Source organism: Asparagus officinalis, chromosome 9, assembly GCF_001876935.1.
Source record: "Asparagus officinalis chromosome 9, Aspof.V1, whole genome shotgun sequence".
NCBI lineage: Eukaryota > Viridiplantae > Streptophyta > Magnoliopsida > Asparagales > Asparagaceae > Asparagus > Asparagus officinalis.
In genome coordinates this window covers 66,619,742-66,632,342 of record NC_033802.1, presented here as the reverse complement: position 1 = coordinate 66,632,342, position 12,601 = coordinate 66,619,742, and the positions used below count along the sequence as shown (strand labels likewise).

General features: G+C 39.4%; 1 protein-coding gene across 1 annotated transcript; it reads left to right on the top strand.

The window, feature by feature from the left end:
* LOC109823584 (probable UDP-N-acetylglucosamine--peptide N-acetylglucosaminyltransferase SPINDLY) lies at positions 3,423 to 12,601 on the top strand. Its single transcript, XM_020389862.1, has 8 exons — positions 3,423 to 3,719; positions 3,836 to 3,885; positions 9,372 to 9,506; positions 10,663 to 10,861; positions 11,120 to 11,314; positions 11,952 to 12,046; positions 12,117 to 12,252; positions 12,340 to 12,601. Exons 1-8 carry the CDS (start codon positions 3,423 to 3,425, stop codon positions 12,559 to 12,561), a joined length of 1,329 nt encoding a protein of 442 aa, XP_020245451.1. The 3' UTR covers positions 12,562 to 12,601.

The window sequence follows — 12,601 nt, the reverse complement described above, 5'->3', positions numbered from 1 at the left end:
AAATACAGAGTTAATTTTCACACGACAGGATTATTAGCTTTAAATTTTGGCTTAGTTATAGATCTCCCTTGCACTTAGCAAATATACAACTGAAATTTTCACTATGTTGCCATTGTTCTAGAAGAAAATTTTATGTAACTATATGTCACTGACTCATTGTTTTTTGTAGGTTGAAGTGAATGGAAAGGAGGCTACTACTCTTTATAAGTTCTTGAAGAAAGGAGGTTTTTTTGGTGATGACATCAAGTGGAATTTCACTAAGTTCTTTGTGGACTAAGATGGAAAAGTCATGAAAAAATATACACTGGCAACCTCACCTTTGAAAATAGAGGTACAATTTTGACAGTGTACTGTATAATTTTACTTTACTTTTATTTGTACTTATTATTTCAAGTATACTTTATCTTTCAAAAAACAATACAGAGGTTTTTGGGGTTTGTAGGAATTTAAGTACCTTCTTTGGGGGACTATTTTGCCGGTAATGTGAGTATGTGATCTATGTATACATAAAGGGATGCTTCTTCTAGAATACTTGTATATTGCTGGAAATTCATTAACTTCTTGTTGTATGCAAGAAATATTATTTATTTTTAATTATTGACTTTCAACAATAAAGCTATGTTTGCAAGCTATCATGTTGACTCTTTCTTACTCTCATTGTATGTATATCACCGTGCTAATCGAATACTTTCCTGGTTTGTAATGTGATGCTGAATATTAGTTATTTAAAGTTAAGATCAACTTACATGTACTTAATTGTGCAGTCACTTTTATCAGGCGCAACATATATATGGTTGATTAGGTTCCTTCTCTATGGACATTATTCTAAGTCTTGTGAGATAATGATTAATTGGCATTCATCTTGTGTATTGTGTATAAGTTCAATGCATAATTATGGAATTATTATGGATTTTGACTCATGTTGTTTCTTAATATGCATCACGTGCAATGCACGTATTGCATACTAGTGAGTTAAAATTATATAATCTCATGATACTAACCAAAAAATCCACCGGCTTGGAACCGGGCACCTTTGGTAACAACCGGACTAGCCCAACTAGGCTTAGTAACCCCTCCAATGGACAAAAGAACTCGAGCTAGGTCGAGCTGCCTAGATCGAGCTCGATGCTCTTAATGGAAAAAAAACAACAATGGTAGGGGTAGTGAACAGCTAGGCTCGGTACCTCCTCCAACGGGCAAAAAAACTTCGGTACGGTCGAGTTGCCTGGACCTAACCTGATGCTTGCAATGGCCAAAAAAACACTAGTAGGGGTAGTGGATCAACATCAAGAATTTTTTAACTGCACCTTTAGTAACATGTCTGGATAATAAATTGGACTTTGATCTTTTGTCATGGTAGTAGACATATGGATCAACTTCATATTCTATACTTTCCAGCATAGCTCGTGATTTGCTAATAGTGTAAGTTTCTACTGTAACTTCGGAAGCGTTATCAACAATTCAAGACAATTGATCAATGACCATAGAATGATGCCGGATCTGGAAATAGTATAAGCAGCAATGTGCTTCAAGATTGATGGATGTCTGAAATGAGACGTCAAGGCATCAAAGCTGCATCTCCTATTAAAGGACTTGAAGAGTTGGAGATAATAGATGAAGAATAGAAAATAAAATTATTTATAATTTTTTAAATATAATGTTTATTTTTTTGGAAAGAGTTGCAAATGATATTAATATAGAAGGGTGGGCACCCAAGTTGGGATGTACAAATACTATTATTATTCGACATTAAAAAAATAATGTAATTATGAGTGATTGATAACATGATAGAATTTTTTTCTATTTTTTTATTCTTTTGAAAATTATAATTGTAATTCTGACTGATTAATAATAAGATTAATTTTGTCATAATTTTTTTATTTTTTTAATTTTATGAAATTTAAAAACATTTAAAAAACATTGTTTGGTCGAGCTACCCGCTGACCAGCTTGGACACTACCCGCACCCAGCCCGGATAGTACCCGGACCTAGATCGGGCCCTCCATGTCCGGACACGGATCTTTACCAGTCTCCCATCCGATGACCCAGGCCATGATGGTGCTGTCCGGCCCGTTTGGACACCCCTGCTCATGATCCCTTTTTTTCAGTTCTTCCAACTTTGTGCTGATCTAACATGGATAATGGAGTGTGTCACTACACCAAAATTCTCTATATCTCTCAATGGATCATTACATGGGTACTTTAAAGGAGCTAGAGGGTTAAGACAAGGTGACCCCCTATCACCTTATCTTTTTGTGATTGGTATGGAATATTTGTCAAGGAAATTAAGCACTCTTAAGGAGGACCCTATCACCTTATCTTTTTGTGATTGGTATGGAATATTTGTCAAGGAAATTAAGCACTCTTAAGGAGGACAAATCTTTCAAATTCCATCCTAAATGGTATGGAATATTTGTCAAGGAAATTAAGCACTCTTAAGGAGGACAAATCTTTCAAATTCCATCCTAAATGCTCTAGAATGAGTATTACTCATTTGATCTTTGCAGATGATTTGCTTCTTTTTAGCAAGGCTGATCTGAATTCAATAATAAAAATGCACAATTGCCTGCAAGAATTTAGTCAAGTATCTGGTTTGAAGGCCAATTCTAGCAGGTGCTCTGTTTTCCTGAATGACATTGAACAAAGTTTGAAGGATCAAATATGCTCATATTTGAACTTTTCAGAAGGTTCCCTGCCTATGAGATATTTGGGTATGCCTTTGATATCGAAAAGATTATCGTGGATGGACTGTTCTCCTCTAATTAGCAAGATATCAGCTCAATTTCAAAACTGGCAACAGAATAAGAAGTTGTCTTATGCGAGGAGGCTTCAACTGATAAAATCAGTGATCTTGGGGATTCAAAATTTTTGGACAAGTAATTACATTTTTGCCGAATAGAGTGCTTGAAAAAATTGACAGCTTATGTTCAGCCTTCTTTTGGGGAAAGAAAATTCACTCACTTTCTTGGAGTGCAGTTTGTTAGGAAATGAAGAAAGGGGGACTGGGGCTTTATTCTGCAAAATGTTGGAATTATGCAGCGACAATTAAGCTGCTATGGATGATACATCTCAAACAAGATCTGCTTTGGATTAAGTGGGTCCATGGGAATTACCTACAGAATGCAACAATTTGGCAGGCTCAACAAAAAGTGAATGACTCTTGGATGTGGAAACAAATTCTTAGGGTGAGGGACATGATGTTAAAAAATTTTGGTACTGCTAGAATTTGCCAGCAAATGATAACTGATTGTTGCAAAGGAGGAAAGCTTCGTATATCCTCTATCTATAAAGTTTTAAATCAAGCAGCACCTTCAATTAGATGGGCTGACACAGTCTGGGGGGGATTACATTACCCCGAACACTCTTTTACTCTATGGCTAGCAAACCATTCCAGGCTTTTGACGCAAGATAGGCTTTGCCGAATGGGATTATTGAGCAGCAACCTATGTGTTTTATGTACCAATAGTCAGCTGGAGATGTGCAAACATTTGTTCTTTGAATGCCAGTTTTCTAGTGATGTCTGGAATAAGGCTATGAACTGGATGAACTTCTCTTGGAAATATTGTGACTGGGATCAAATTACTGACTGGTATAGTTCCAGGCTTAAAGGAAAAGGTCTCACACAGAAAGTGAAGAGAATGCTTCTCTCGACAACAGTATACTTCATATGGCAAGAGAGGAATTCGAGAATCTTTCAACGAAAAGCTAGGGGACCTGAAGTTCTATTCCGCATCATCAAAGTCTCCATATACTCAAAAGTTCTGAATGAAAAGCTTCCTTCACACTTGAAAGAAAAACTTGAAAAATTGTAAATCTTTTCTTTGTTTACTACCAGGATTCTTTAACTGGTGTTCTTGATGTAACACAAACTTACAAATTTGGAAGGTGAATAAAGTTTTATTTCATTGACGTACCAAAAAAAACTTTGTGCTGATCCTGTCCAGCCGGTTTGGACACCCCCGCTCTTGATCCCTTATCTTTTCAGTTCTTCCAACTTTCCTTCTTCATCGCCGATATATTCCCGATATTTCCCTCTCCCTTTTTCCCCCCTACAATTCTCGTGGAAACTTTTCATCTCATGCATGGATTTGTGCCAAATATCATCTTAAAAAGGGGGGAGAAAAATTAAAACTAAACCCATCCAGTTTCGATAGAGATTCAAAATTATCTGTACATGCGGTTCTACTTCACTTCTATATTTGTAATAAAGATACATCATACCATACGCACGCTCCATCACACAACGCAACGCAACGCAATGCGTCGAAACCAATCCTAAAGAACCATAGCTCCGGCCCCGGCGCGCGGCGCCGGCGTCGAACCCGACAGTCCGACTCTTAAGCGTCCCGCTTTTCCGGCGCCTGCCGAAGAGCCCCAGCAACGACGTCTGGGAACGCGATTAACCGTCCGCCGATAGGCCCGAGCCACTTGCGAGCATGATACCTGCTCTTCCTCCACGGCGGCCCACGCTCAGCCCCCTCCCCTTCATCGACAGACCTCTCGCCGCTCCGACCATCGTCTCTCACCGCCTGCCTTCACCTCGTCGCCCCTCCCACCATCACCTCGGCACCACCGCATCAACTCCCCTACTCTTCGTCGGCCTCGCGATCTCAACTCCGCCGAGAACCCAGGCTCCATCAATGACCTCTCCTCGCCGCCGCGACCAACGACGTCGACGTACTGTGGCTTGCCGCGGCCAGCGCGCCGCTGCCCTCCACTTCGCCTTGCACACGCCGGCATTGTACCCGCCCCCCTTCAGCCGGGCCAGCACGCCCGCTGTGACCCGGCTCCGCTCGGCCTCAGCCACGCCCAGCACCTCCGACGTCCTCACCACGTCCGCGTAGAGCCGAGGCGCGACGCCGTCGGGCGACTTCCGGAGCGGGTCCAGCGCGCGCCGCAGCGCCTTCCCAGGCCAGCAGCGGCCCCGCCCGCCGTCACCCACAAACCGGTCGCGTCCCCCGGCAACCGCGGCCGTCTACACGTGCCGCTGCGTCGAGTCGTCGGAGCTTCGAAGAACTCGCAGACGAGGCCGACAGGCTCGAGGAGGCCGCCGCGTCGACCTGCGCCTTCGATGCTCGCCTCCCGCTCCCGGCGGTGCAAATCGTAATGCCAGTCTCGGCCCCTGACCAGCATGCTCTCATCCAGACGGGCCCGAAACCCGCTTGCCAGTTATCGGCATTGCCATTTTCGAGTGAGGGAAGAGGCGTAGAGGTATCCGGGCCCCTTGCTCATCCCATTTATAGCAGAACTTTTTGTTGAGGGAAAAAGGAAAGCTCAGCTCAGCTTCCGAAGGAGTGATAAAAAATTGTTGGTGCTATGATGACCGAAAAACATGAGACTTTATATGGGACATATGAGATAGATGAGATGTGAGCTTCATAGGATCCTATGATGTACTAAAAAACACAAGACTCTATATCCGACAGATGAAATGTGAGCTCCATGTCTTATAATGCACTGTTTATCAATAGCGTGTATCACGGGACAGAGAGCCAACACCTCATATGTTTCATATTTTTAGGTTAACGCTAGAGCATTTTTCATAAAAAAAAAATGAAGAGGATAAATATCCGCACTGGCATTGGTCTATTTCCCTGGGATTGAGATGACGTGATTAAACGATAAATAACGTTATCTACGGACGAAAAGTTTTCAACACTTTTGGAAGCATATGCGGAGCTTATTCCTCACGATAAGGTCGAGAAACACGTGTTTGGCTTCGGCCATCAGCCCCCCCAACCACTTCAGGGTCACGTGACCGAGCGGGGGGGTGGGTGGGATCTGTGGGGCCCTGAAGGTGGACAGTTGGCTTGGCTTGGCCCTTGGGCTCAAGGAGGAGCCAGGGTTAAAATGGGACGGAGACTTGGTTCGTGCCTTTTGCTCAAGAAGATGAGGTCCACGTCAGATGGACACGTCGTGGGTTAGAAGTAAAAGCGTACGGGTTTAATTCGCCCCCTCCAAATTATTACCATTTACATCCCCCACCCGCAGTAAATCCATCTCCTTCGTGAGTTGGATTAAGTTCTGATGTTTGGTTGATCGAAAAACTAGAAGAGTGGTACGCAGAGGCTCGATTATCATTGTCACGCCGCTGCTTTCCGAAATGTGATTGCTTTGTAGGACGACAAGACTCGATGTATATATTAACGTTCGGCTAAATTCAGTGAAATTAAAGTGTCTGTCCCTATGTATCAGTGGGCCAGCTAATAATTAAGGAAATCTTGGCAAGAGGGGACTTTGCCAAGGTGTCGACCCTCTCTTGAATTGCTTCTGGTTGTTAGAATAAAATGATTGACAACCGGGAACACGAGAGGTTTTATAATGGTTCAGATAACAATCCTACATCTACTCTTTCTTCTCGCGAAGTGGCTTGCTCGCTATGCAAAGAGTGCTCCTAAATCACAAACGCAATTCAGTAGACTTACGAGACCACGAGTACGCCATAAAAACAAGTTTAAAAAAAACCAACACAAATAGTTAATGTTTAGAAAATCAAGTAAGGTCTTATAACCCTTTTGTTAAACAAACCGTCCTTCGAAGAATATAAGTGTATCTCGATGAAGAATGATGAAGAAAATTAAACCAAGAGCAACTCTCTTCGCTGAAACAATCTAGATTGTGCGACTTGAGTGAGAGATTATCGAGGCTTCATGGGTCAAATTCTTCAACTTGATCTCTCACAAATTAAAATCCTAAAACTCTTTTCTCTCTCTCTCTCTCTCTCTCTCTCTCTCTCAATGATATAAAGTCTTCAATAGATCAGGAAAGAGATTTCCTAAACTTGCTAAAGATTAGAGATATTAGGAAAGATGAATGGTTGAGATTAAATTTGAAAAACTGTAATATGCCAAAATGGTGGCTCTTGACCATCAATGACGTCGAGGCTCTATCGATGGTTGCAAGGTCAATTGACGATATGAATGTGTTTGGAGTAAAAATCATCGATGATATTGATTGACCATTGATGCGCTCTTCTTATACCTATATTTACATATTATTTCAAATAAATATTAGTACCTAATAAGAGTTTGTTATTATTCAAACAAGAGATATTGTACGGACTACGTCCTAACAATCTCCTCCTTTTGATATTAACAAACCTGAAATTTAAAATATCAAAATACACAAATATTTTGAGATGTATAAAAATAGTAACAATAGGCACAAATATACCCTCATATGAAAGAAAATGATATACAATGCTCCTCTACATTCATGCATTCATGAAATTTGTAATTAAGCATGTTGTAAAACTCCCCCTAAAATAATACGTTGAGTGCTTCAAATTAAAAAAAAAATCTAAACTAATGAATCCACTTTGACAAAAACTCCATGAATGCAAAGATTACTAAGAGCTTGAATCTGATCCCATAAAACTTGTCTTTGAACAGTACAATTGAATGCACGCACCACTGTGATCAAACAATTAATAAAATAAACCGTGGCTATCAGACACTTCACACTGAACATATTTGTTGGGGATTCACCACTCTGATGGTTGTAAGTGTTTGGGTCAAAAGTTGGTTTTGTCATGGAATTCATTATATCTTCGGTCGATTACAATAAATTCAAAGAGATAGTCTTTTTATAAGACTTCTTTTACACAACAAAAGGAAAATTACAACTCTTGAGAAACAAACGCAGGACCGTTGTTTGGATCGCTGCTTGCGTGGGATCTTTGCCTGTGCCGGGAGCGCTTTGACTCGTGGACCACCAAATCACAGATTCTGATTGAACCGTGAGGGGTTTAATGATTCTTCCTTCGTTTATCGAAGTAAGAATTTGAAGCGAATATCTTATCGATGTAAGATGTTCACTCTTCCAAAGATCAAGTCTGAGCTTAGATCTCTAGGACTCGCTAGAAGCTTCTTGAGGATGTTTGTGAAGAAGGAAGACTCTCTCTCTTGCTCTAATTCACCAAAACTCAAGGCTCTCTGCTCTAATCTCTCTGGAAAATGCTCAGCCCCTGTCAATGATGGCTATAGGGGGGTATTTATAGCCTCCTTAGACGATAACTGAAGAAATAGCTGGTCAATAACTGTCTCTTTAGGCGCGGCAGCTGATGCTGTCGCGGCTAAAGGGCGCGACAGTCGACACTGTCGCGGCCAAAGAGCGCGGCAGTCGACACTGCCGCGGCTAAAGGGGCAGTTACACCCACGTTCATACGTGTTTGAAACAGTTCTCCCACGACCTTTAACCACCTTTTTCGTGGTTTAACTGCTTTTCCACATCAGCACACGTTCTATTTCTGATACTCCGCCACGTGGACTTTAAATAATCATCAGATAACTGTATTATAACTGCTGTAGCATCCTGCTTTAACTGCCGCGGCACCATAGGTTGCAGCGGTTAAGCCGCGACACCATAGGCTGCCGCGCCTTAGCCGCGGCACCTTGGTCTGCCGCGCCTTAGCCGCGGCACCTTGGTCTGCCGCGCCATAGCCGCGGCACCATGTCCTGCCGCGCCGCCATATGTTGCTTGATGACGTGTATATTGTTCTTCTATATCGTCTTGAGTGGTGTTTGAATGTCTGTAAGCATTTTTTGACGCCTACATGTAGTTATTCATTTCTATCGATAATTATAACCTTATTGGAGGAATTCACAATTCATGCACTCTGTTTTTGCAGTATTAGAGGTTATTATGTATATGCTTGTTTTTTGCTAGTTAGTTATTACAAATCTAACTCATTTTTTGTATTATTACATTGACGAATTGGTGAACCATTCGCTAATATTCTAATTCAATCGTTTTTCGGTGAATGGTTTCTGTAAATCTTCTTATGGATAAGTTATTCACAAAATATCAACTATTCATGGATCTTATGAAGCGTCACTATTTATGTTGGAAGCTTGGTTTTTTGCTAGTATGTAGTGAAACACAGCACATGTTCTTTCTACCTACTTTTTCTTTTACTAGTTACTGCAAAAATCTAGCTCATTTTTTGTATTATTACATTGACATATTGGTGAATCATTCACTAATATTCTCATTCAACTGTTTTTCGGGGCATGGTTTCTGTAAATCTTCTTATGAATAAACTATTCACAAAATATCAGCTATTCGTGGATCTTATGAAGCATTACTCTTTATGTATATTGGAAGCTAAGGAAAAAAAATAGTACTATCTATCAGTGTCAATAAAGCATTCAGAATTTATTTGTATAGCGTGACCTATTTTTTCCATAACATTCTATTCATTAGTTGAGGTTGCTGTTGGTTGTAATTCTACTGAAATTTTCCTGCCGTAACATGTATTGAGTTTTACATCATTACAATATATCGTCTTCCAGTCTAGATGTTCTGGTAGATTCTTGGATGTTTAGACATTCAATATCTAAGTCATGAATCATGTACTGAATGCTAAGTAGAAATTACCTATGCTGTTTGATTCTTCTGGTGCTTTCTATGAAATTTTCTCAAGCAATTAACTTCTTGCAGAACCGGCTGCTTGCAATGAACTATATAAATGAGGGCTCTGATGATAAGCTTTTTGAGGCTCACAGGTATTTCTAACTCTTTACAAAGTATATATGCTTTCACAGGATTCCCATTCTGTTCGGTACCTGTTTATGGATATTTCTATAATATGAGATTATCAGTGTATTTAGAAGTCAATTTTCGATAATAGTTGGTTTTTATTCCAAACCTGGTAAGATTCAATCTAGGAGTTAGCTTTTATGTTTGAACTTTTTAAGCTTCATTTTAGATGAATCAACTCTGTTTGATTTTGACTATAGAAGAGGTGATACTTTTCGATCTCATTGAGCGCTTCTATTGTTTTGCTGCCCATCTATTGTGACAGGTTTATGCCACACGATTGCTTTGTCAAGTTAATGAATGTTATTGAATGCCTTGGGAATTAGAAATATTTGTCGAACTGTTCTTCAAATTCGTTGGTCCAAAAGAAATCTGATGAGAGCCTGATAAAATTTATATTGTAGTTAATGCATTATGATTCATTGTTGCTCTGCCGTGTCATATTTAAAAGGATGGAAAACCTGTTTTATAGATGCTTTGCAAATGAGAACTTTTTTTTGCCATTGCAAATTTCCTTGGTTCATTAAGATCGGAGTGTCAATGTTATGGATATCCTCTCTGTTTTTTTGTCTCTTTTTGTGTAGCTGTATTGTGAATTTTTTTATGTTCCACGAAGTTCCTGTATTGAAAGATGCATATATGGTACTTTTGATCAAATTATCTTTGTTGGAAACAAATGTAGAACCATGTCTTTTTAGATGGAATATCTGATTTCTTGCTAAAATTTTCTTATTGAAGTACCATCCGAATGAAATCTGCATGCAATAGACACGAGTGTTATATAGCAGCCTGTTAATAATTTATTTTGATAATTCTGCAACTTCATTATTACTTGTTTAGTTGTTTACAAGTTCAGTGCTGTCATTTTGACTTCAACACGGAGTGAACATATAAAACTACTTCATTTTTATAGCATGCCTGTTAATCATGAAAATGATTATGAGTTTTGTATACCACACCTGTTAATCATTTTTATTGGTAATTCTGCAACTTCAGTATTTAGTTGTTTACAAGTTCAGTTCTGTACTTTTAATTTCAACAGGGAATGAGCACATAAAACTACTTCAGTTAGTGGTACAAATTCATAGTAGTTTGACTGACTGATGTTTAATTGTTCCTCAGGGAATGGGGAATGCGATTTATGAAGCTATACCCTCAATATACCAGTTGGGATAATCCTAAAGATATGGAACGCCCATTAGTAATTGGATATGTGTCACCTGATTATATTACTCACTCTGTATCATATTTCATTGAAGCACCTCTCTTTTTCCATGATTACACAAATTACAAGGTGATTGTGTACTCTGGTGTTGTAAAGGTATGGTTATTTCTCTCATGCACAAGTGTCACCACTTAGTTAACTTGAAGTCTTTTTTCAAGTATCTTGAAGTCTTTTTTCAAGTAATTTACAACACGTCTTTAAGTCAAGTTTATGGGGGCTGTATGATATGTAAACCAATCAATTTTTCTACTTCTACTTTTTTTTTTCTTTCAATCATTTTCAGTAAATTATAAAGTCTCTGTCCTTTACGCTTAAACATAGTTAGTGTCCTTGTGTTTTACTGTGATATTGTAGGCAGATGCCAAAACCCATAAATTCAAGGACAGGGTGCTGAAAAAAGGAGGGCTATGGAGGGATATATATGGGATTGATGAGAAGAAGGTTGCTAGCATGGTTAGGGAGGATAAAGTTGACATACTGGTGGAGCTTACTGGTCACACTGCAAATAACAAGCTAGGGATGATGGCCTGCAGGCCTGCTCCCATCCAGGTACTGCCCTTATTTAAATTCACATCTGTATCACCTTCTCTGCGTTTTTGTTCCTCTTGATATTTTTAAAATTTATAAATTTAGCATCCTTGTCATTTATCATGTTTCCTGGAATTGCTTGAGTCGCTTTGTTTTTTACATACATCCATGTAAAACATGCTCCTTAATGACCTTCACCTCCACAGTTCTTATTTACACTCATACCCCTTGAAACCTCCAGTCTTGTGGCCTAAACACTGTCTGCGAGTAAACTCAACTAGAAAGTGGCAGTAAACTGCCAAATTTTGCTGAGATACAACAGGATATAGGTTGTTCTTCTATTAAAGAGCATCCTTTTATTTTCATGGATATTTCTACTGTGAAGCTATATTAATGTCAGTCATATATTGGAGATGACACTTTTTGTTGCGTACTTGCCATTCCTTTTGTACCTTTTATCATTTTTATCTTCATGTCTATCATGTTGCTTCCATGTCTGCATGCCAACTTGTGCTTCTTAGCTTATTTCCTCATGTTAAAATGAACTAAGACTGAAGATCCGCATGTAATTATTTCCAATAACTACTTTTAACAATGATAATTTTCTTTATGAATTTTGCCTCTCATAGTTACTTTTTCTCCCACTATGCTTTCTTAGGCAACATGGATTGGTTACCCAAATACAACCGGTCTGCCAACAATTGATTATAGAATCACAGATGCACTGGCTGATCCCCTTGACACAAAGCAGAAGTGAGTTGAACTTTTGAGATTTGATTTTAAATTGTATAGATAGAGATATTCTGACTAATTGTGGCTGCAGGCATGTTGAGGAGTTGGTTCGTTTGCCTAAATGTTTTCTCTGTTATACGCCTTCGCCGGATGCTGGTCCTGTTTGTCCCACACCAGCTCTTTCTAATGGTTTTATTACTTTTGGGAGCTTCAATAATTTGGCAAAGGTAGTGTTATTATTGAATGTCTCTTTTAAAAATGTTTAGCTAAACTGAATTACAGCTTTGCGTTGTTCATCTTTTTTTTTCTGGCAGATAACGCCAAAAGTATTAAAAGTTTGGGCAAGGATATTATGTGCTGTTCCTAACTCCCGGCTTGTTGTCAAGTGTAAGCCTTTCTGTTCTGATAGTGTAAGACAGAGATTTCTTTCAATTTTGGAGCAATTAGGACTGGAGCCGCTACGTGTTGATCTTCTGCCTCTAATTCTTCTCAACCATGACCATATGCAAGCATATTCACTAATGGATATCAGGTAGATAGCTGAATCTTTTTTTTTTGTCCCCATCAACTGTCTCG